The 23485-nt window shown below is 48.0% G+C and overlaps 2 protein-coding genes and 1 pseudogene across 3 annotated transcripts; 1 reads left to right on the forward strand and 2 right to left on the reverse strand.

The window, feature by feature from the left end:
* Positions 1 to 5771: 5771 nt before the first annotated feature.
* LOC120655447 (plasma membrane-associated cation-binding protein 1-like) lies at positions 5772 to 7665 on the reverse strand. Of its 2 annotated transcripts, XM_039933276.1 has the most exons (5): positions 7352 to 7665; positions 7144 to 7233; positions 6875 to 6962; positions 6343 to 6464; positions 5772 to 6309 (listed from the first exon to the last, which is right to left on the reverse strand). In XM_039933276.1, exons 1-5 carry the CDS (start codon positions 7463 to 7465, stop codon positions 6049 to 6051), a joined length of 675 nt encoding a protein of 224 aa, XP_039789210.1. In that variant the 5' UTR covers positions 7466 to 7665; the 3' UTR covers positions 5772 to 6048. The 2 variants fall into 2 exon arrangements, with proteins under 2 accessions (XP_039789210.1, XP_039789209.1); XM_039933275.1 differs by having other exon boundaries at positions 5772 to 6464; positions 7352 to 7663.
* A 5902-nt stretch (positions 7666 to 13567) lies between these two features.
* On the forward strand, positions 13568 to 15617 carry LOC120653389 (annotated as a pseudogene).
* A 215-nt stretch (positions 15618 to 15832) lies between these two features.
* Positions 15833 to 21451, reverse strand: LOC120655448 (G-type lectin S-receptor-like serine/threonine-protein kinase At2g19130). The gene is made up of 2 exons (XM_039933277.1): positions 21152 to 21451; positions 15833 to 18370 (listed from the first exon to the last, which is right to left on the reverse strand). The coding sequence occupies exons 1-2, from the start codon at positions 21327 to 21329 to the stop codon at positions 16095 to 16097; spliced, it is 2454 nt and encodes an 817-aa protein (XP_039789211.1). The 5' UTR covers positions 21330 to 21451; the 3' UTR covers positions 15833 to 16094.
* Positions 21452 to 23485: the final 2034 nt, after the last annotated feature.

Here is a 23485-nt window from a genome sequence, read left to right on the forward strand (position 1 = left end):
GTTTCAATGGGGGTGGGGCACAAACCCTAACGGAATATGCTTAACGGAGGTAACAGCAGGGTCATAGAAGGGATGCAAAATTAGAATAGGAGCATAGAAGGGACTCTATATTTCTTAGGGCCACAGAAGGGATTGGCATTTCTTTTAGGGCCATACAGGGAATTTACTCAAATATTTACCCATCTGCCACTGATTATGATGCATATCGACTCACATTCTTTCTTTTTCTGTCGGGAGCTCCTCCCTCTCGCGACCCTATGCGCCTGCTCGCTGGAGCCGCTCCACCTGCTCGTCGACGCCTCGCCGCGAGCTTGCCCCTCCACCACCGCTCATTCACCCCGCCGCCACCACCTCGCCCCACCGCCTGCGCTAGCTCACCCTGACGCCGCCACGAGGCCACCTCGCCACTGCCGTGAGCTTGCCCTGCTGCCGTGAGCTCGCCCTGCTGTCTGCTCCCCAGCTTTTCTCCGGCGGCCCTCTGGCGGCTCCCCGGCTTCCCTCCGACGGCGCCCCCTCCCCAACCCGGCAATGCTCCCTCCCAATCAGGCGGCGTACGGCGGCCGTCGTGCTCATCGCATTCCTGGACGCCTAGGTGGGCAGGCTCGCGTGGGAGAGCAAGCTCAAGCTCCGCGCCCTCGGCCCGAGGGTGAGCTCCGGCTTGCTAGTCCCGGCACGGCCATCCCCAGTGAGACGGAGAGGAAGAAGAAGATTGGTGAGAGGGAGGAAGAAGAAGGGCTGACACGTGGGGTCCGCTCATCAGAGAGGGGGAGATCGTTGAGTAGTCAGGAATGTGTATGACATGTAGGGTTGTGAAGTAGTTTTTCAAAAGCCACAGCCAATACACCAAACGGTCTTCTGCTTTTCGAACAGCTACTTTTTCACAGTTGCTTTTTCACATCTCACTGCTCACAGCAGCTTTTTCAAGAGCCACAGCTCAATCAAACACACCCAAAGTTGAAATTGAAAGTTCTAACTGATTTTTGTTATCCATGTGAAATTATCGTAGAGGTCTAGACTCTGGAGATATGGAGTAATTGCAAGTCAGATTGTCGGAACAAAATTTAGAGTTGAAGCCTTGAAGGTACTACTTCTTTTGAACGAAGTTGAAGGTACTACAGTGTATGTCATGTCATCTGATCCTTTTGCCTATGAAATTTCTATTGTTGGTTCTTAAACAAAGGAAGTAGCAAACAACAAATTTAGTACATATTTGTATCTTTTTTAATCATGTGCTGATGCAGGTTAATTGATGGAACGATTTTTCAAAAGAAAAGTGCCATAGCCAGATAGTGGCAACGATGCTAGAATTTCATGTTTGGATGATATATATCAACTGAGAGGAAGAGATGCTGAAAGCTACTAATGAGGCTTTGGTTCATTGCTTCATGAAAATGCTAGATCGTAGACTTGATGATGAAGATTAAAGGTAATGAATTGCATTTTTTAAATTTGCAACATTCCTTCTCCATGAAAAATGCTATTAAATTGATTTATCAATCGTTTGTTTACTCTTTTAAGCCGTTGAATCATCGATGATGTTGAAGATAAAATCAAATTGATGTGTTTTGCCTTTTAAGGCTACGCCAACTTATTAAATATTATTAGTGGACCTCTTCATTTTGCCAAAAAAAATATCCCTTTTCATTGTTGCATCCCCTCTATTTTACTCTAGCTTCGTCACTATTAGAGGTTGAACCGCGGCCCCACAGTGGGGGGGCGGGGGGCGGGGGCCAGTGGCGCGGCGCGCCGGCGCAGCACTTGCCACTCAGCTACTCGGCTTACGGCTTGTGCAGTGGCTTGTTAGAAAGTCACAGTTGAGAATTGGTAAGATAATTGTGCTAATTCCTCTTTCGATTCTCTGAAATTTGTTAGCGGCGGATCCATTTTGTAGTGCAGAGCTTCAGTTAGCGGGAAGTCGTTGCAGTTAAGTGAAGTCGGCAATGAAGTCTTTGCAGTTAATTTTGCAACATTCTTTATCCTTGAAAAATGCTATTAAATTGATTATAATCATTTGTTACTCTTTTAGGCCATTGAATCATCGATGATGTTGAAGATGTTGAAGTCAAATTGATGTATTTTGCCTATATTAATGCTATTTTGTTCATGCTACATCAATTTATTAAAAATTATTAGTGGGCCTCTTCGTTATGTTAAAAAAATTATTCTCTTTCATTGTTGCACCCCCGCCACTTTACTCTAGCTTCGCTATTGTTAGAGGCTGAGCCGCGGCCCGCAGCAAGAAAGTGGGGGGCAGTGGTGAGGCGCGCCGGCGCAGCACTCGCCACTCAGCTACTCGGCTTACGGTTTGTGCAGTGGCTTGTTAGAAACTCACAGTTGAGAATTGGTAGGATAATTGTGCTAATTGCTATTTCGATTCTCTGAAATTTGTTAGCGGGATCCATTTTGTAGTGCAGAGCTTCAGTTAGAGGGAAGTCGTCGCAGTTGACTGAAGTCGGCAATGAGAAGTTCGTCTGAACTTCTGCGCATCGTTGAGGCTGGCAAGAACGTGACTAGATGAAGCCCTCCCCTGTAACTAACATAACAGAGTTACTGAATCGATGGTAAACTAAGTTTGGAGCACAGATCACGGAACCATGTTGCAAGCACGATGCGGATTACCACAAGGTTTTTCCTTTTTTTGTAAGAGCGACAATCAGGAAGTAAACAAGTACATCACTCCCAAAGATTTGAGTTCGTGTTCTTCGACGTCATACAACTTCACGATCCAATGTGAAAAAGTGACCAGATCTGTTTAACCCAATCAAGAGATTACAACAAGCGGATCAACGCCGACTGATCGATCCGTTTACTTCTAAACTTGTTTTTGAAGCAATGACTTCTAAACTTATTCTTTTCTTGTTTTTTTTTTTTTTTTGCATCTCTATCTCAGCAAAGAAATCAAACAAGCAAAACAAGCAGAGCACCGAGCCGAGCTTCGCCGCCGCTCAGCGCCTACCGCGCTTGGGCGTAGCGTCTTCGTCGTCGTCGTCGTCATCATCGTCGAATTCGTCGAGATCCTCGTCGTCAAAGTCGCCGTCGTCGAACTCCCCGTCGCTGCCCACGGCCTCGAACTCCTCATCCTCATCTTCATCCTCCTCGCTCTCGCTCACCGCCCTGGCCGCCTTCCGGCCCGCGCCGCCGCGTCCCGCGTAAGCGTAACCACGCCGGGCGCACAGAGCCGCCGCCGCCGCCCCGGCTATAGTGGCCGTGGGCTGCAGGAGAAATCTGGAGCTGGGGGCAGCCGCCGCCGGCCGGAGAGGGGCGAGGAGGAGCGCCGGGCTCGGGGAGGCCGCCGCGGTGGCGGCGAGGCGCCGGAGCGCGAGCGCGGCGGCGCGGTGCATGGCCATCTGGGGCTGCGGATCGGGGGGCGGGGAATGCGGCGCGGGCGGGGTGGCCTTGTGCTGCTAGTTAAGGGGTGGCAGCTAGGGTTTTGGAGCGGGTTTTAATGGAGCCGGATGCGAGGGAGGCCAACTTGAGGGAAGCTTCCAGAGACGCGAGGAGGGTTCGCTTGCTCGGTCGGTCGGCCGCCGCCTTCGCCCATCTGCGCGACTGCGCCATGCCGGCCGGCGAGCTGGTCCTTTCTTTCGTTTCTTCCGCGCTTGGGTTGGGCCGGTACTGGTATTGGGCCGTTTAAAGTTGCCTAAATGGCCAAATCCCTACTAACATTATGTATTCTTTTTCTGTTATCTTGTACCTGTATTTTGGTAACTTTTATTTTTCGAGCCTGCTACGCTAGTTGCTAGCTGCGTTGGTCAAATTGTAACCATAATCATAACCGATTTTCTTTTCTGGACGTTGGCTAGCCTGTTGGCTTTGCTACGCTACGTAGGTGCTTTGTTTTTTTTTTCTACTTTTCCTTTTCCATGTTTTCTTTTGCCTTCTTTTTTTATTCATAACTGTTTTTTCTTCTCTGCTCATTTTTTCCCCTTAGGCTACATTCTTTCTTTTATTCATTCGGCAAATCTTTTAAATCTACTTTTACTTTCATTCATTTCTTTCTTTTTCCTCTTGTTTACTTATTTAATTTTTCTTACATTCTACAAACTAATGTTTTATCTATTTTGTAATTTATATTATTCATATATAATTGTTCGTAGGTAAATTATTTGCTCTTTTTGTAGAATCAATTGTTCCGTGACGTTGATCTATTTGTTTGCGATATTTATTTTTCTTAGTCATCCTATATAACTAAATGTTCGCAATGTGTTCTATTGTGTCTGTTCTATATTTATTATTTGTTCACTGATAATTATCTGTTCGTGTTCTTAAAATATTCATTCCCAGTTTTTGAAATTAAGTATTTAGTATTATAAAAAATGCTTTTAAAATATTTGTTCTCAATGTTCAAATTTTTTTCGCAGTGTACTATTATTTGTTCGTCGGGTTTAATATTTTTTCAAAAAGAGATACATATTGTTCGCAGGAGTCCGTACGTTTGAGCTTTATACAAAAAATACTTGAAAAATATAATTCTCCTAATACAGTCAAGTGTGGTTTTATTTTAAAGATCTTGTCGCAAGAAATACAATAGTGCAATTGAAATTTAATTTGGATATTCATTCTAGGATTTGTGGATTTTTTTTGTTTCGAACTTGTTTGCATGTAGACGATATCATTGTTTTGTCTTTCTTGCATGCATACATGTATCCTTTCTATCTCCGTGCTGGAATAATAATTAGTGGGCCGTGCCTAACAAACCCATCTAATAATTGGATTGCACACAAGTGATGAAACGGGATTGTATCGCCTGAAGCCTGTGTAGTTGCGCCCGGACGCCTATCTCAAAAAAAAAAAAAGTTGCGCCCGGACGGAGGTGGCCTGGACGTGGTGTCCTCCGCGACGAGCTCCCAGTCCCAGAGATCGATGTTGGTCAAACTAACCAGTGGCCCAACGACGTCCAGCGCTCACGGAGATCCTTGCCAACTGTCGCTGGCGATGTATGCCTTGCGTGCCCACCGGCCGTCGATCCAAACGGCGGTGGCAACATCTGGCCAGCCGCCAGCCGAACCGAGCTGGCCAAGGCCCGAGACCGAGCTGGCCCAGGCCCGTCCGGTCAAGCAAGACGGCCAGGCTGAGCTGGCCATGCATGCACGGTGGTATACATACAATACAATCACAGTTCGCGCGTGACGTCACCGTGCGCGCGGTGGTCGGGCCCACCGGCCAGTTCGCAGATCCCCTCCCATCTGTTCTCTCTCATTCTTCTCCATCTTGTTTTCAAACTTTCTTTTGGTACGTTTTCGCTTCCGACTTTGGGTGCGCGGGATCCATTCGTCCGTCGCATGGCTGGTGAAAAGGAATCCAATGCAGCACCACCACATGCAGGCGCACTGCAGCAGTGGGCCTAGCTAAAACTGGCATGCGGGGGCCCAGTACCGCGGAAGAGCCACAAACCAGTCAGGGCCCGAAAACAAAACACCACACGGAGTACCTGGCCCCCACTACCATACGGCGCCACAGGTACGTACGGCTACGGCACATACAAGCTGCTAGCGGTACAAAGTTGTCAATTAAGTTTCAAAAACAAAACTTACTTCTGTTCTGCACAATAAAAAAAATTTGTGTGCATTTATCTATAAAAAATTGCATAAATGTTGAGATGAACTGCTGATTGTGATGGTTTGATGTATGAGGTTGGAACAACTGAACTAATAGTAGCACGCGAGTGGTTTGATGTATGAGGTTGGAACAACTGCTGATTGTGAATTTGTGATGAATAAATTTTGCTGAAATTTTCCTGGTCTATTGATCGATCATGAAACAACAAAGAGTTAACCAAAACTGCGAATAATATACATGTCCTCACACTTCAAATGAATAATAAGTACATACAAAAAATATAGGCTTATACATATACATACATGTCTAACCGGCCTGCGTAGGAACAGGGTCGATCGAGAAAGCAACAAAAACATTGTGCATATATGCAAGAACAACGAATGGTGAATGATATCATGATAGAGCATGGTTGTACGCGGGGCAGGATCTCGATCTCAACCTATAGCTGCGGGCTGCAAGATGAATCTGAAGTTCTGAACCCTGGCTAGGCTAGGCCTTGGGCGTCTCCTCCTCGGCCTTCGCCGCCGGCTCGGCTGGGGCCGCCTCCGCCGCGGGCTCTGCGGCAGGTGCATCGGCAGTAGGGGGCGCAGTCTCGGCGGCGGCGGCGGCTGTGGTTGTCTCCTCGGCGGCTGCAGGAGCCGCGTCCTCTTTCTTCTCCTCCGTGGCTGCCGGAGCCTCTTCCTTCTTCTCACCGGCCGGCGCTTCCTCCTTCTCCTCGACAGCGGCGGCGGCGGCGTTCTTCTCGGCTGCCTCCTCGGCGGCGACCGGAGCCTCCTTGGGCGCCTCCTCGGCGGCGGCAGGGAGCAGGGAGGAGACCTTCTCGAACGTGGCGAAGATGGGGCCGGACAGCAGGGCCGGGCCGACCTTGGAGATGCCCTCGCTCACTTGCTTGGCGCCAGGGAACTCTGATCATCACGCGCATGTAGCAGCAGCAGCTCGTCAGTAATCAGTACTCCCTCCTTCCCCGTTTATAAGGCATGGTGGAACATGACACAGTCTTCTAAACAACACTTTGACCATTTATTTATTATATATTATATCACTTTTGATTATAAACTTATAATCATTGTAAACTATATTTGATTATGAATCCAATCATATGAAATTTGCATTATAAAAATAAAAATTTAATAGTCAAATTATTGGTCAAAGATGAGAAGGTTTGAATCTTGAAATACGTGTATGCCTTATAAACGGGGAAGAAGGGAGTAATTCAGTACATTGCAGGTGTATCATGCACCTAACAGTTCGTTGATGTGAGAAGTTGTCGTGTATAGCTGTGTGGCTGGCTGGCCTACTAGGCTACTATACTCACCGATCTTGGCCAGATCCTCGAAGAACTTGGTGATGGCGGCCGAGTTCTTCTTGATCCCGGACACCTTGCTCCTCTCCTTGATCAGAACCTGCGATTGTTCAGGCACGTACATACAGATTAGAAAAGACGTTTCTTCAGTCCCTCAGATTCAGTGCTAGCTGCATATGTCACCTTACTCTGACAACGTACGGCCGGAATGCGTACGCGCAGCAAAGATTTTTTAAAAAAAATCAAATTATTTTTCAAGAGACAATAATGCAAGTTTGTACCTTGAGCGGGGCAGGAACAGACTCGTAGATCTCGACGACCTTAGGCTGGAGATCCGCCTTCTTCTCCTCGAACTCGCCATTGATCCCCTCCTGCACATGAACAGACGACAGCCACAAACAATGTCATCATCCATCCACCTCGCGTTGGAGGGTGACCGAAATGGTGACGGCGAAGAGCCGAAGGCGACAAAACGCGACGACGACTGACCTTGGACTCGTCGAAGGACTTGACGAGCTCGGCGGCGGCGGCGGCCTTCTTGCCGGCGGACTTGGCGAAGACGAGCTTGATCTTGGGCAGCACCTTGGACTTCCAGATATCCATGGCGGCCGCTCAGAGGCGCGAGGGGCAATCAGACAGGCAGGCAGGCAGAGTAAAGGACACGAGACAGCTACGGCAGAACAGGCTAAGCAGCTAGCGTCTATCTATGACTATGAGTGGCTACAGATCATACGTGAGGTGGACACGGCTGCTGTGGCAGTGTTAATGGCGGCCAGGGCACGCCGCCCCCGGTTTATAGGGCTCGGCGCCGCCACAAGAGCTCCGGCGTTGCGAGGGATTTGCGGGAATGCCACTGCTGCCCGCGCCTAATTATTGTCGGGGACGACAAGGCCAGCAGAGCAGAGGAGAGCAGGGCTTGCGTGATTGCCGTGTCATGACGAGGAATTCTGAGGGTGCCTGAGATTACCAAACTGTCCGTGGATGGGCTCTGATCAAATCGTAGGCTGCATCAAGAATGATCAAATGACATTATTCAGGGTGTGTTTAGTTGGTGAAAAAGTTTGGGTTTTGGTACTATACCATATTCCGTTGTTACTTGACAAATAATATCCAATTATGAACTAATTAGGCTTAAAAGATTCAGCTCGTGGTAATTAGTTAGACTGTGTAATTAGTTTTTTTTTAACTGTATTTAATGCTCCATGTATGTGTCTGAAGATTTGATGTGACGGTTACTATAGGAAGTTTTTTAGGAACTAAATGTCCCCTCATTTGGTTTAATTTCACGAGTCGGGATCGGTTAGGTGTCCCCCGAATGTTGAACGTGTCATCAAGTTCAGCTCGTAAGGTTTCTTATGGTAGAATTTGCCTATCTGAGTTTGAGTCCTCGACTCAATACAGCTGCTTGCATTTTTGTAGATTTATTATATAATTTAAAAGATGCTATTTTTACTAGTGATATGGCGATGTATCAGTTGACCCAAAGCGTTTGTGGTGCAGGCTCATCTCTCGAAGGTGCTCATAGATAGGGTTGCGTGCTTGTATTCGCAAGTATGAGTGTACATGCACGTGTATAAATATTTGCGTCGGGACAGTCATATATGGCCACCGTCATACTTTGTTTTAATAGAGAACCTTGTTTTATTTTAGATGGTACTTTTTTCTATGTTTTGGGAAAAGTCTAGTTTCACTCTCGCATTATCACAAAAGAAAACTATGCATTATCATAAAAATCCGATTTTCAACCTTTAAATTGGATAATAAGATCATCCAAATATCAAAACTGAACAAGTCTGGCCCTTTGAGTGGTTTCAAATATGGTTTTATTTTTTCTCAAAAGTTCTAAAAAAATCAAAACTAATTTATTTGAAATCGTAAAAATATGAAATTAGTACCAAAATGTTTCTCAAAAGGTAACTTGTCTACAGTTGCTCTACTTGAGTCTTATATATTAAAAAATAAGGACAAGTCCGGTTTACATTCTCCAACTATCGCAAAAGTCCAATTTTCAACATTTAACTACGAAATTGGACAACATAAGCCATCCAACTGTCAAAACCGGGCAAATTTGGCCCATGAGTGGTTTTGAAGGTGGTTTTCTATTTTATGAGAATTAAAAATATTCAATTTTACACTAAAAATTTATAAGTAATTCATTTTAAGTCAAAAAATTGTGAAATGGGTATCAAAAGTTTTCTAAAAATGTAACCTATCTATTGTCACATGACTTGTGAGCTATTTAGATCTAATTTTTTTATGTTCATAATATTTTTCTACTTGCAGTTATGCCTATTATTTTTAATAACTAAGATTCAAATGGAGCAACAATAGATAGGTTATATTTTTAGAAAAATTTTAGTACTAGTTTCATATTTTTCTGATTTAATGCGAATTAGTTTTGATTTTTTTAAATCTAATTAGATTTATTTAATTTTTTTAGAAAATACAAAACCACCTTCAAAACCACCTCAAGGTCCAAATTTGTCCAGTTTTGACAGTTGGATGACCTATATTGCCCGGTTTCAAAGTTGAAGATTGAAAATAAGACTTTTGCGATAGTTCGAGAGTGAAAATTGGACTTTTTCCTAAAAACTAATATACACAACTAGAAGCTAGTAAATACAAGGCACATAAAAATTGGATATGAATAACTGACAAGACAAGTACAGTGCCACTAGATAGATTACTTTTTAGAAAAGTGTTGGTACATGTTTCGTATTTTTTATTTAAAATGAATTACATATAAAAATTTTAATTTAAACTTGAATATTCTTAAATTTCATTGAATGAATAACCAACTTTGAAATCACTTAAAGAGTCCGATATCTGCTTTCGATTTCTACAGTTGTACTGTTCCTAAATACGGCGATACGCATCAGTTTTCCACTTTTCCTTACTGCGAGCACACAGGGGCATTGCCGTGGCCCAGTGGCATGCCCCGCTGCGCTGGCGCCGCGCTGCCAGTCCCCCGTTGGTAGGCTCGAAGCCGGGCCCACGCCACGGTGTCCCAAAGATTTACGCGGGATACGCGCGAGCCGCCCCTCCTTGCAACGACGCGCTGCGCTGGTGTCGATCGGATCAGCGCGCGACTGGCCTGCGGGGCCCGGGGTACTTCGGACCCACGCGGCAGCGACGGGGACGGGCCGGGGGCGCGGTGCCGGAGGACGGCGCGCGGGGTCGTCAGGTAGAGGCGGCAACGGTCGTGCGGACCGGCCGGTGCGGGGCCCGCGCGGGGGAGGGGAGAGACCGCCGACCACGTGGCCTCGCTGGCGCCGCCAGCGTGGCGCGCGGCTGCCGTGTTCCCCTGCCCCTGCTTTCGTGCACGGGTCAGAATCCTCGGCTCAAGTCCAGGGATCGATCAGGCTGTTCGGTCAATGGGGACTCCCAGCTTGCAAGTTCTCTGATCTGAACTGGTATTGGCAGGTTGATCAACCTGATCATCGCAGGCCACCAATACCATGGCCTAAAGCAGCTGCTACCTGACCAGCCCATGGTCATGGTCAGGTAGTAGCTGCTTTAGGCTGGAGTTGCTGCAGCCAGCAGCAGCCGTGCAGCAACCAAGCTGCCTTGTTCCAGCCGAGCACTGTAGCAGCTGAAGCTAGCTACTGCCTTCTTGGGTGAGCCGTGCGTGAGAAACACAAGCTGGAGAGAGAGCGCGTGCGCCATGGTTGCTCACCAATGCTAGTGACATGCAGAGATGGAGCCAGACCTTGTTACCGAGGTCAGCCAAGGCCAAACCCTGAACCCTGATGGAATTTTGTATGTATTGCTGAGCTATGTCATTGTTCATCGCTAAAATAAAAGCTCTTGATTAAATAGAACTGACCCGGCGGCCTTTTGAGCCGGCTTTTCGCCTCCGGTGACATGGTCGGTGCCACCGGTCGGGTCGGGATGTACGAACCAATGGAAACTTCCATTAATTAGTACGTTGTCACGATCATCACGAAAATCATGCATCACTTGGAAGGGTGGCATACCATGCATCTAGCTAGCTGTATCTGTATTAGCTGGTGGTTAGTATTAATTAGCAACGCACAAGCAAGCTAAGCTAATCATGAGGCGTTATTAGCTTATTAATTATACAATTGAGTGGATTATTAGCGAGCGCAACATCATCGCCATCATTTCATCAGTCCTAGCTAGTCCAGCCTCCACTTTAATTTGATCTCGATCCCACTACTACTGTGATGTTAATAACTCCCCGTACAGACAACACCCTCCACTTTAATTTGTATATATTTTGGCTGGTTGGTGCATTGCCAGTGATGTTATCAACTCCCCGTACAGACAACAGGCCGGTGTCATCTGATTAGGCTTTGGATTATTGGATTCTGCATGCACCCAGAACAGAGAGAGAGAGCCAGCTATGAGCAAGCCCCACCACAGTGTTTTCCTCTCACGCCAAATCAGCCCAGCCACCAACCAACCAGCCAGCCAACAGTATTTTTCTCTCACGCCAAATCAGCCCAACCACCAGCCAGCCAGCCAGCCGAACGAGGCGCCAACCTCATCTGTCCTTGGTTCATTCGCAGTCTGGACCGAGGCCGATGCTCGTTAAGTCGTTAGTCTGCCGGATTCCGCAACATGCATGCTACCAATATTCCGTGCTTGGTTTGGGGCAGAAATTTGGTTATGTGCTACTCTACAAGTTACAGACGCTGCATTCTGCTCTCCCAGTGCTTTTTTCATATCCCACCAGTTCATTCATGCAGGCAAAGTACACCCTGAAGATTTCTTTGAATAAAACATTGTGAAGAATCAGCAATCAATTTTCTCACCGAAGGTAACAATGATATACTCCATCTAAGGATGCAAGTGGGTACGCAATAATATTTTTTTAGTTAGCTAATTAATTACGATGATATGTCATTCTAATTCATTTCTCCTCCTAAATTATTTACGTATAATGTCATTCTACTTTATTTTATCAACTTTGTTTGGTCGATCCAATAACCCAAAATATATGTAACTTGCATCCCTAACTCCATCCATTCCAAAATATAGATCATTTTAATATTTCTAGATCTATAGTATTTGTTATACACTTAGATATATGTACACTTAGATATAATATATGTTTAGTCACACAACAAAATTTATGAACCTTGAAAACTCAAAACAAATTACATTTTAGAACGGAACGAGTATAAAATAGATTTGCTTGACATGAGCTTCTCTGTCACGGCGGAAGATTTTGTATAGTCAAAATCTGATTTTACACGAGAAAAAATAAATAAAGTCTTTTAAATCATTGTTCACCGAGTTTTTACCGGCTTCAGCATCTCCCACAATTTTTATGCATTGGGTTTTCTCTTGTGCATGGGTTGGATTCGACTTTATTGTTTCAAATAAATGTGGGTGGAGTGGTAGATGCATGCATGGTTGGCCCATAGAACCAGCTGTTGCAACGCCTTTTTCGCAGACTTATTAGCCCAGGATCAGTTCAACTCACAAAACAAAATTCAGGAGGCAAAAGTCTATTTTATCTCCTCCAACTATCACCAAAGTTTGGTTTTCCTCCTACAACTATAAAACCGGGTATTTCACCTCCCTCAACTTTTCAAACCGTCCATTTTACCTCCCTCAAGCGGTTTTGAAGACTGTTTGCTAAAGTAACCGTAGTTTTGTCTTTTTCTTTTTTTAAAAAAATTCAGTTGAATCTTTGAAAAATCATAGTAAATCACAAAAAATCATAAAATAGAAAATCCAATTTTGTTGGACTCCACATGAGTAGATATACGCAGTGAATATATTATATGGTATACTTTAGTACAATTTTTTTACTGTAACTTTACATATATACTTTTCTGTAATTAATTTATAGCTACAGTTTTCGTCGTCCCATTATGGTGAAATTTTTATGGTGGGCTAATCATTATATGATTGAGCTATAGTAAAAAATTTATGATTATTAGATCATGTATGACTGAGTTATAGATTTATCTATAGATTCGTCTATATTTTTCTATAGATTTATCTAGTTTATATAGATAAATCTATAGATCAGTCAAACATGATCTAATAATCATAAAATTTTTACTACAGATCAATCATATAATGATTAGCTCACCATAAAAATTTCACCATAATGGGACGACGAAAACTGTAGCTATAAATTAATTACAGAAAAATATATATCTAAAGTTACAGTAAAAAAATTGTACTAAAGTATACCATATAATATATTCACTGCGTATATCTACTCATGTGGAGTCCAACAAAATTGGATTTTCTATTTTATGATTTTTTTGTGATTTACTATGATTTTTCAAAGATTCAACTGAATTTTTTTTTTAAAAAAGACAAAACTACGGTTACTGTAGCAAACAGTCTTCAAAACCGCTCGAGGGAGGTAAAATGGACGGTTTGAAAAGTTGAGGGAGGTGAAATACCCGGTTTTATAGTTGTAGGAGGAAAACCAAACTTTGGTGATAGTTAGAGGAGATAAAATAGACTTTTGCCAATTCAGGAAGACCTACCAATTTGGAGAAGGCCCACTTTAAAGCCCAATATGGTACGAATGAAGGTTTGTATTCAATTTCTCCAGCACCACCAAATTCGGCCCATGCAAGCTTGCTCTGGAGTCTCGACACTTCAGCTCAGATTTTGGCCCAAACCGTCATTAAATCCACTGTTACGCATGCCGAATCTGATATCAAGCAACTGCCGACGGAAAAGCGGCGGCGTCAATGGCGCTCAACGGCCATGTCGTCATGTCTATCGAGATCATCATCGTATGGAACTGAAAGGCAACCAACGACCAAGCAGCGACGCAGCCGGTTGACGTTCCTCCGATTCTCCTCTCCCATGTCCATCCCGGCACGACCAACCAACGGCTCGCCTCGCCTCACCCCCCTGCACGTCGTCCCGTCCGTCCTCTGTCGGATGGGCGTCTCGCTGCGTGGCTGCCACGAACGCCGGATTGTTCCACTCGTCCTTAACTTGAGAGGCAGAGCTGAGGCTTCCCCCGAAGACCTGTACTGTGAAGGCATGATGACTACGACCATCAGCGGCGGCATCATGGAGGACGTCATGGTCGGGAGCTTCGACGCCGCCGCCGCGTATCCGACGACGCTGCCGAGCCCGAGGATGCTGACCGCCGACCGGGAGCTCCACTCTCCCCGGCGCGAGCGCGAGCCGCCGTCGGGCTTCCGGAAGAGCCTCCTCAACCCGATCTATGCCGACGCCACGGCGGCAAGCGGCGGCTCTTCTTCCACCACCACGACGACCGCAGCATCGGACTCCTCGTCGTCGTCGGCCGCGGCGGAGCACGACGAGGACGCCGCCGCGGCGCCGGCGGCGGCGGCGACGGCGCCCGCGCGGCGGCACACCGGCGGCGGGGACGGCCGGTGGGAGGCCGTCCGCGCCGCGGAGCCGCCGCTGAGCCTGGGCCACTTCCGCCTCCTCCGGCGCCTCGGCTACGGCGACATCGGCAGCGTGTACCTCGTGGAGCTCCGCGCGGGCGCCGGCCGCGGCGCGCTCTTCGCCATGAAGGTCATGGACAAGGGCTCCCTCGCCGGGCGGAACAAGCTGGCCCGCGCGCAGACGGAGCGCGAGATCCTCGGCCTGCTCGACCACCCCTTCCTCCCCACGCTCTACTCCCACTTCGAGACCGACAAGTTCTGCTGCCTCCTCATGGAGTACTGCTGCGGCGGCAACCTCCACTCGCTCAGGCAGAAGCAGCCCAACAAGCGATTCACAGAGGACGCGGCCAGGTAATAACACCATCGTCAGTGATGATCAACGGAGAGATCGTCTGAAATTTCGATGAATTTCAACACGTTTTTGAATCTTGAAATGCAAAAAAATAAAATCTTGGTGACATGGAGTAAATAAAACTTTTTTTTTGCGGGTGGAGTAAATAAAACTTGGTGCGTGCAGGTTCTACGCGTCCGAAGTGCTTCTCGCGCTGGAGTACCTGCACATGCTGGGCGTGGTGTACCGGGACCTGAAGCCCGAGAACGTGCTGGTCAGGGAGGAAGGCCACATCATGCTCTCCGACTTCGACCTCTCGCTGCGGTGCTCCGTCAGCCCGGCGCTCGTCCGCTCCCCGTCCGGCCGTGTCGGCAACGGCGGCGGCGGCCTCGCCCACGTCTGCATGCTCCCGCGCATCCTCCTGGCCAAGAAGAGCAAGAAGAAGAAGAGCAAGGGGGACAAGGACAAGGCCAAGCTGGACGAGCCGCCGGTGGTGACCAGCGGCGGCGGCCTCGGGAAGAAGCCCCCGCCGCCGACGTCGCTGGAGTTCACGGCCGAGCCGACGGGCGCGCGGTCGATGTCGTTCGTCGGCACGCACGAGTACCTGGCGCCGGAGATCATCCGCGGCGAGGGCCACGGCAGCGCCGTCGACTGGTGGACCTTTGGCGTCTTCCTGTACGAGCTCCTGCACGGCGCCACGCCGTTCAAGGGCTCCGGCAACCGCGCCACGCTCTTCAACGTCGTCGCGCAGCCGCTGCGGTTCCCCGACGCGCCGGCGGCCAGCGCCGCCGCCAGGGACCTCATCCGCGGCCTGCTGGCCAAGGAGCCGCAGAACCGGCTCGCGTAGCGGCGCGGCGCGGCCGAGGTGAAGCAGCACCCCTTCTTCGACGGCGTCAACTGGGCGCTCGTCAGGAGCGCCCAGCCGCCCTACATCCCCAACGCCGCCGTCGACCACTGCTCCCAGCTCGCCAGCGACGTCGCGGGCGCGGCGAAGAGCGCCGGCCTGAAGACCAGCTCGCGTCACACTGATTCGTCGCATGTCGATTTCGAGTACTTTTAGGATGTCATAAAAAATGATGATCTCGCTACATTTGTATCTCACATTCAAATTTATTTGGCTGTGTTTCGTCAGTTCTGCAAACGCAATGAGCTTAAGATTTGAATACTACTATCATTGCCGAGTCTTGCTATTATTATGTTTACACTTTTACAAGAGTTTTGCGATTCATTTGTCACATGATTTGTTGGCCAAAATCATTTCAACACACCTGAAAGTCATATGTTTGCAAGCATTGGATTGTCATAAAGTGCTAGGTTTAAATTACAGTACAATATATATTCTCAAATTTATTATAATTAAGGCAACACAAAGTTAGTAAACGATCCCTGCAAATTGCTTCTAGTCTAACTTATTTCAATAACTAGTTCGTGCAAATGCATCGGCGCACGGCTCCAACTACTCTAGTCATTTACATATCGTATTCGGGTTGTTATAAGTCAAACTTAGATAACTTTAACCGAATTCGAACAACCTAGATCAGGCTGACGGCAAACATGTAAAGAAGTCAAGGTGTTTCTTGGACGGATTGGCGAGCATTTTGAACGACGTCGGGATCGGCGGGACACTGACCTCCAGCAGCCCCTCAAGTACCTGCACCACCGTCCCCATGCTCGGCCTCGCCCTCTCGTCGTCCTGCACGCACCAGCACGCGATCCTGCACGCCCTCTCCACCTCGGCCACGTCGGCGTCGCCGCGGATCCGGCCATCCACCGCGCCCATCAGATCGCCCCCGCCGACGAGCAGGCCCGCGGCCGTCGACGGGAAGAAGTCCACCGTGCCGTCCGGCCGCTGCCTCGCGTTCCTCCGGCCCGACACGAGCTCGAACAGCACCATGCCGTAGCTGAACACGTCGGCCTTGGCCGTGACGGCCGTGCCGGCGACCCATTCCGGCGCGAGGTACCCGGCCGTGCCCCTCACGGTGGTGAGCACGCGGCTGGAGTCGCGGCCCATGAGCTTGGCAAGCCCGAAGTCGGCGACCTTGGGCGCGAGCGCGCCGTCGAGGAGGATGTTCTCGGGCTTGATGTCGCAGTGGATGATGCAGTCCCTGCAGCTCCCGTGCAGGTAGTCGAGCCCTCTCGCGATCCCCAGGGCCACCTGGTACCGCGCCTCCCAGCTCAGGTGGCTGCTGCTGGTGGCCCCGAACAGGTGCCTGTCAAGAGAGCCGTTGGACATGTGCTCGTAGACGAGCAGCCGCCTCGTGCCCTCGGAGTAGAAGCCGATCAGCCTGATGAGGTTGACGTGCTGGACCTTGCCGATCGTGCTCACCTCCGCGCGGAACTGCTTCTCCCCCTGGAGATGGCCCTCGAGCTTCTTCACGGCGACCGGCCGAGCGGCGTCGTCGGCCAGCGACCCTTTGAACACCGAGCTGAAGGCGCCGGCGCCGAGCTTCTCCGAGAAGTTCTTGGTCGCGAGTTGCAGGTCGCGGTACGTGAAGGCCACCAAGGATCCTTCGACCACCCTCCGAGAAGTTCTTCTCCGGGTGACGACGATTATTGGAACAAGAACGATAATGATGGTAACTGCAGCGGCGAACCCCGCGGCGACGAGTCCGACGAATAGTCTCCGGCCACGGTCGCGGCCGGCGCTAGAGAACTCGGACGCGGCCAGGCGGATCCAGATGGTGCCGCCAACGCCGGTGGCCGTGCCCATGCCGCTCGTGTCCCGGAGGTTGATGAGGTCTCCCTGCCACACCGAGCAGCTCCCGTTGTAAGAGTACGCCGTGCAGGAGCAGCTGCCGACGCACGCGCGCTCGCAGTCGCCGGCGCTCGCGGCCACCACGCTCTGCCCGTCGCTCGGCAGTCTCACGTCGGCCATGGCGTAGAACCTGTCCTCGCCGCCGTTCACGTCGTCCCGAGCGCCGCCGCCGCATTGCAGGGCGGCGTTCCTGGCGCAGCCAGACGTGTAGTCGCCCTGCGCCCACTCGAGGGGCCGCCGCCGGCGGAATCCCCGGGGGCAGCTGCACGACGGCAGGGCGTTCTCGGTGCCCACGCCGGACGGCCCGCACATCGCGTAGATGTCGCACTGCGCCTTGGGCTGCGACCAGAACTGCTGCCACTCGCCGGCGCCCTCCACCCACATGAGGAACTTGACCTGCCCCGCCACGTCCATCCGGAAGTGCGCCACCACGGCGTCGTCCTCGACGTGGTAGGCGAAGTAGCTCTCGTTCCCGGCGTCAACGTAGCTGAAGGTGTAGGGGAACCCGTGGGAGGGGTCGGCCAACGTCATCTCCGGCACGTCGGTGAAGATGTGGTCGGCGGCGCTCCAGTTGCCGCTGGTCCAGTACTGCTCGCTGCTGTTCCAGTTGAGCAGGTACTGGCTTGTACCGCGCGGGTCGAGTTCCAGGGAGAACATGCTCGGCGACGGGTCCTTGTAGCCTCTCCACGCGACCAGGCGGTCCACCTCGCCGGTGAGCTTGTTGCGGCCGAGCTTCCCGCCGGGGAGCCAGGTGTCGGTGAAGTGGTCGAAGCTCTGCCACAGTACGACGGAGGTGTTGGAAGCTTCTGCCAGGACAAGGTTGCCGGTGTCGAGGATGACGCCGACCGTCGGGACGGAGGAGGCGATGGTGGTGACGTTTGTTGACCAGATTGGGGAGTTGCGATGGTCGAGAAGGACCATGTTGCCGTCCCTTGCTATGGAAAGCTGTGAAGACTCGAGGTTGGCGATTGGGGCCTCCCTGTTTGCAACCCACACGATGTCGCGCGCTGAGATTTGGTTGTATCGAATGCCCACGTACCAGCGTTGGGACGAGTTATCTGTTGCATATGCAAGAAAAGGGTCACAAGGTGATCCAACGATATAATTCACACTCATATATCATTTCCATCCTGCAGAAATGGTTATATATTCTCTCTCCTTGGTAAATATATATATAGTTAGTTTAGACTTGAATCAAGTCATATCTATTGACCCTATTAATTAAATCATAAACTTGATGGTAGAAAGCACTTCGTATTTGTGCCAAATATCTCAACTACTCCCTCCGTCCTAAATTATAATGTATTTTTGTTTGTTCTAAGTTATACTACTACAAAAAGATTTTTAGACACATGTAAAAACATATTTTTAGCAATGGATGCGGTACCCCTAGTTCTCGTAGTTAAAAATCGATTTGTAGGAGCAGGTTATGGCGTTACCTGCCCCTGTAAATCAATTTCTAGAAAATAAAAAAGAAATACGTGAGAGGATGAGTTGGGTCTGTACATCCTCGTCACTGTGAGATACCCTAAAATCCTACCCGATCGACATGGGAACAACGTGAGGACCCACATCCACCACTGTCCTCCGTGATGTCCTCTTTACCGCCATTGGTCATCAGTTCATCACCAATGCGACTTCATTCTGCAGTACCCAACTGCACCATGGTGACGCCTATGTGCCCTCACAATGTTTTGGACAGATCGATGGATCCATGGTTGTCGTTTACAGGATCTTGCACCTAATGTTTTCAAGAGTCTTCCTCCCAGATTGAGGAATAAAAGAACTATAGCCGAGGCCTTCCATGATCTGACTTGGGTGTCGGGTGCTCTTGGTTGGCATGGTCTTGCTGAATATATACAAATATGGGATATGCTCTCTAACATTGCTCTTAATGATAATATTGATGCCCATCAGGTTTGAACCATCAGGCAACTTTTCTACCAGGGCGGCCTATCGTGCTTTTTCATTGGTTCAACCTCTTTTGAGCCTTGAAAACGGATTTGGAGAACTTGGGCATCTGGGAAATGCAAAACCTTCATTTGGCTGGCTGTCCGCAATCGCTGCTGGATAGCTGACCGTCTACAAAAGAGAGGACACCGACATCCAAATCATTGCCCCCTTTGTGATCTGGATGTTGAAACATTTTAGCATTCACTCACTTCATGTGTTTTTGCTAGACAATTCTGGTTTAGCATTCTACAGCCATTGAACTTGACATCACTAATTCCAAACCAAAGATGCGCTTCTTTGGCGGAGTGGTGGAAAAAAATTGTGGAGAAAACTACCCAAGCAACACAAAAAGGGTTTCAACTCCCTAGTCATTCTTGGAGCATGGACCCTTTAGAAGCAACGGAATGTTTGCGTGTTTGATGGAGCTACACCCAATATTCATAGAGCCCTCCAGGCCTCTCAAGATGAGTTAGAACTTTGGCAGTCGGCTGGAGCAAAGGGCCTAACTGCCCTTGGCCTTCAACGGGTAGTTTCAGTAGTTTAGCCCTTTGTACTTTGTGTTTTGGTGGTCTGGTCTTTCCAGTTAGTCTTGTAATAGTTTTTTTTTATTTTGATCACCAACCCCATTCCTGGTCCAAGGTGAGAGTTGGGATTTGTAATTGGACTATCCCTTTTCTTCTTAATACAAAGATACACAGCTCTCCTGCGTGTTTTAGAAAAAAAGGATAGACCAGTATTTTGCATCAAGAAAATCACTAACAATGATCTTAACTTTTCCAAATTATCCGCTTCCATTCTATTTTATAAAAAATTTCTTATATCTACTGTTTTCCTTTTAGTTTTAGAAAATTTTCTTACATGTACAATTTTACATTTTGTTTTATAAAATTACTTATATCTGTTGTTTTTCTTGATATTATTTGCTTTTGCTTTGGATGGTGATAATATTTGTTGGCTTGGAACATGACTTTGCCATATGTGATCTCTGGCCGGGGTAGGATAGTGGTTTAGCTGGGGTCCAGAGCCGTTTTCCCCATCTAGCCCGGTCAAAATAAATGAGTTTGAAATGCTATGAAATTGTTTTTTTCATGATTAATCTAATAACATCAATCTTGTGTTTCTAATTTTTTGAACTTTTTATTCAGTTATTTTCAAGATAAAATATTTGATCGACTGATAATAAGATCCAAGAAAATTGGATTCATGATTGGAGGAAAGCAAATAAAGATCGATTTCAATCAGACAAAATTTGAGCGAGTCCACCCGCTCAGCATCATAGGCGAGCGAGTCCCAGTCCCCGGTACGTGGGGCTCTTGTCAGTGGCTGGCGTTTAGCTTAGTTTATTGGGCCCACCTATTTCCTATGCAATACTATAGACTCTAGCTACAATTTTGGAATTTTATTATTATTTGAAGGGTTGAAATTCAAGCACCCATCCAGTATTGGCAATTCAGGAAAAACTGTTTCTTAGTTGTTTTATCTATTGTTCATGTGCATAACATTTGGCTAGTTTATATATAGAATCTTCTTTGAGATTTGAAGAGCAAGTAAACACAGGGAGAGTCTGTTCGATCATCCTCAAGTAGGTTCTGAGGTTTATAATAAAACCTACTCACCTCGGGGCCACGCCTCCTACCTCCCCTCGCTAGGGGAGTTGCTTTGAGATTATTAGGTATAGTTATTTTTTTGGGGTTCTATCTCTGCTGCCATGAAAGATCGAGTCAAAAGAACTGAACACTTATCTATACCTGATAGTGCTGGTTGTTCACTTGCTGACAGAATGGATGATTTCAAGTTTCTCAAAACTTTATATGAAACATATTTTCAGAGCAAACTTTATATCGGTGTGCAGGAAAGAAAGCTGCCGGTAGGTGTGGGATACGTACCTGGCTGGAAAAAGCCGAGCTCGAATTTGCCACGCTTGGACACCAGACTCTGGCCACCGTACAGCGGCTGGCCATCGAAGATGGTATCATCAGCTGCCCGCAACGGAGCTCCATGCAGGAACAGAAAGGCGAGGAGCACAAGCACAGGGGAGGAAACCTGTCCACAGTTCGCCACCATTGCTCAACTAACTCGACAAGAACACTAGACGTACGGCACAGGAATAGCCAGCTACTCTATTAGCTAGGTAATGAAGACGTCTTCGATGCTAACAGGAAGGGAAAAGCAGAATGGAAGGAGAGGAAAAGAATGGTACGTAGAGGCGAGGGAGATAGAGAAGCAGCTCCGATCCAATATAATGGTCCAGCCGTGCATTCATGGTCAATAATTCATCAGCTGTTCAGCGGTACCACATCCAATGCTACCAAAATTAGAGTATTTTCAATGATGTAATCAATCCTTTTCCCACCGTTATTTATACCTACCTCTCCAACACGGTGCCCTCTCTCTCTTCCTCAAGCGTCAAACCGTCACACTCGCCTCCCTACTTTTCCTCGTCCAGGTGCCGTTGCACCAAATGCCACGCTCTCACGAATTTTGTTTGAACAAGTCAGCCAACTGCTTGGATCTGCTTCAGCCCCCAGCCGAAGACTTGTAGAAACTATAGTCTTCTCATATTCTTCCAGAAACACATTCCATGCCTTCAACTTCCCACATGGGTGTATCAACTGCAGCAACGCTGACTACAGTTTCGGCTGATACTACCTCGACCACTTCGACGTCGTCCCCTTGCCATTGAATTAATCATTGATGCATAGTAGAGGGAAAACAATTGTCATGGATCCAGTCACGTCCGAGGAGCAAGCCGTAAGACCCTTTCCTGTCAACAACAAAGAAAGTAGTAGGCAAAGTCTTACTACAATGGTGAGCTCCACATTTAGAATCCTCCTGGCTTGTGAGGATTGCTGCTGAAGTCCTTAGGAAGTATACTTGTTTTGATCGGATCTTCATGTTGGTGTTTACCGCCAAGTCTGCTCAGGGATACCTTTAGCAGTAAGGTTTGTAGGTAGGGATCGACTGCTGTGGAACTCGATGGTGCAAAGAACACAAAGATTTAGACAGGTTCGGGCCGCGAGTTGCGTAATACACTACGTCCTGTGTGGTTGTTTGTATTGCCTTAGGTGTTGATGTTTCGAGGGGGTCCCTGCCCGCCCTTATATATCCGGGGGGACAGGGTTACATGGAAAGTCCTAACCGAGTACAGTTGGAGTCCTAGTACAACACAATCGGGTAGTTTCCTTTGCACTGCAGCTAGTTCTATGCCTATTCTGACAGTTACAAGAGAGGTAAGGTGAGCTATCCCTTACTCTAGAGCATTCTATGTCTATAAGCAGTCCCGTTGCTCCGGGTCTGACAAGTCCTCGAGCTCTTCGTAGCCGAGTCCTGCAGGGATCGAGTACTTGGCTGGACGTCTTTGAGTACTTGAAGTAGTCAGAACATCCTTCTGGTTGCTTCTGGTTCTTTCTTCAGATATGTCGAGTACTCCTCCAAGTACTTCCAGTTATTCCGAGACTGTGAGGTGCTCAAGCCCCGAAATCTTGATCATATATGGTGCGCGAAGTACTCGTGCTCTATATGGAATAGCCCCCGAGTCTTAGGTTAAATCGCATAATCAGGCTGAGGGCCACATCAGTCTTTTTCCTTCATTATTTTCCAAAAAATTTGAAAAATGAATTTCTGATGCACATATCCCGCAGCCCCCGAGCCTTAAGTTAAAATTCCTTTTTCTGCGGGTAGCCCCCAAGCAAAGATTTGGAATTAAGGATCTAAGACGTGGCATCAGATTTTATTCTTCAGAATATCTGCATTTTTAACCAGATCCGGTATCCGAAAAGACCTCTTTTTCGAGTAAAAAATCTCAAAAAAATGTTTCGATTGGGTACACCACACTGATTGCACCTGAAATATCCTCAGAAATAAAACCCGGGATGTATATCTCTTTACTGTACGCTCACATGGGACTGTACTGTATGGAGAATTATTGCACCCGTGAGTGCTGCCACTGTAGCATCACGTGTTATCCTCTAGTAAGATCCTTTGCGGCTATAAAAGGTGGGTGAGAGGCCTTTACCAGAAGCACCAATGTTTTGAAGCTATGGCTTGCATTTGGTGTTCTTGCTCTCATCCTCCTGATATTCGTGTTGTCCTTTTCCAGCAAAAAGATGCTAGAAGAGAACTTGCGAGTGACAAGAAAAGTCTTTGCTGCCAAACCCTGCAACCCTGCTTCCCTTGACGGATCCATACTGGACATCATGTCCTTGCATATTCCAATGAGG

Source organism: Panicum virgatum, chromosome 1N (assembly GCF_016808335.1).
Source record: "Panicum virgatum strain AP13 chromosome 1N, P.virgatum_v5, whole genome shotgun sequence".
Classification (NCBI taxonomy): domain Eukaryota; kingdom Viridiplantae; phylum Streptophyta; class Magnoliopsida; order Poales; family Poaceae; genus Panicum; species Panicum virgatum.

Excerpts from the sequence above, each read along its gene's own strand:
- LOC120655447 (XM_039933275.1), bottom strand. The coding sequence starts at position 7,465 with ATGGATATCTGGAAGTCCAAGGTGCTGCCCAAGATCAAGCTCGTCTTC. Across the intron at positions 7,234-7,351 it reads AGTCCTTCGACGAGTCCAAG|GAGGGGATCAATGGCGAGTT; the intron begins GTCAGTCGTCGT and ends GTTCATGTGCAG. Across the intron at positions 6,963-7,143 it reads CTGTTCCTGCCCCGCTCAAG|GTTCTGATCAAGGAGAGGAG; the intron begins GTACAAACTTGC and ends GAACAATCGCAG.
- LOC120655448 (XM_039933277.1), bottom strand. The coding sequence starts at position 21,329 with ATGGTGGCGAACTGTGGACAGGTTTCCTCCCCTGTGCTTGTGCTCCTC. Across the intron at positions 18,371-21,151 it reads GCTCGGCTTTTTCCAGCCAG|ATAACTCGTCCCAACGCTGG; the intron begins GTACGTATCCCA and ends CATATGCAACAG.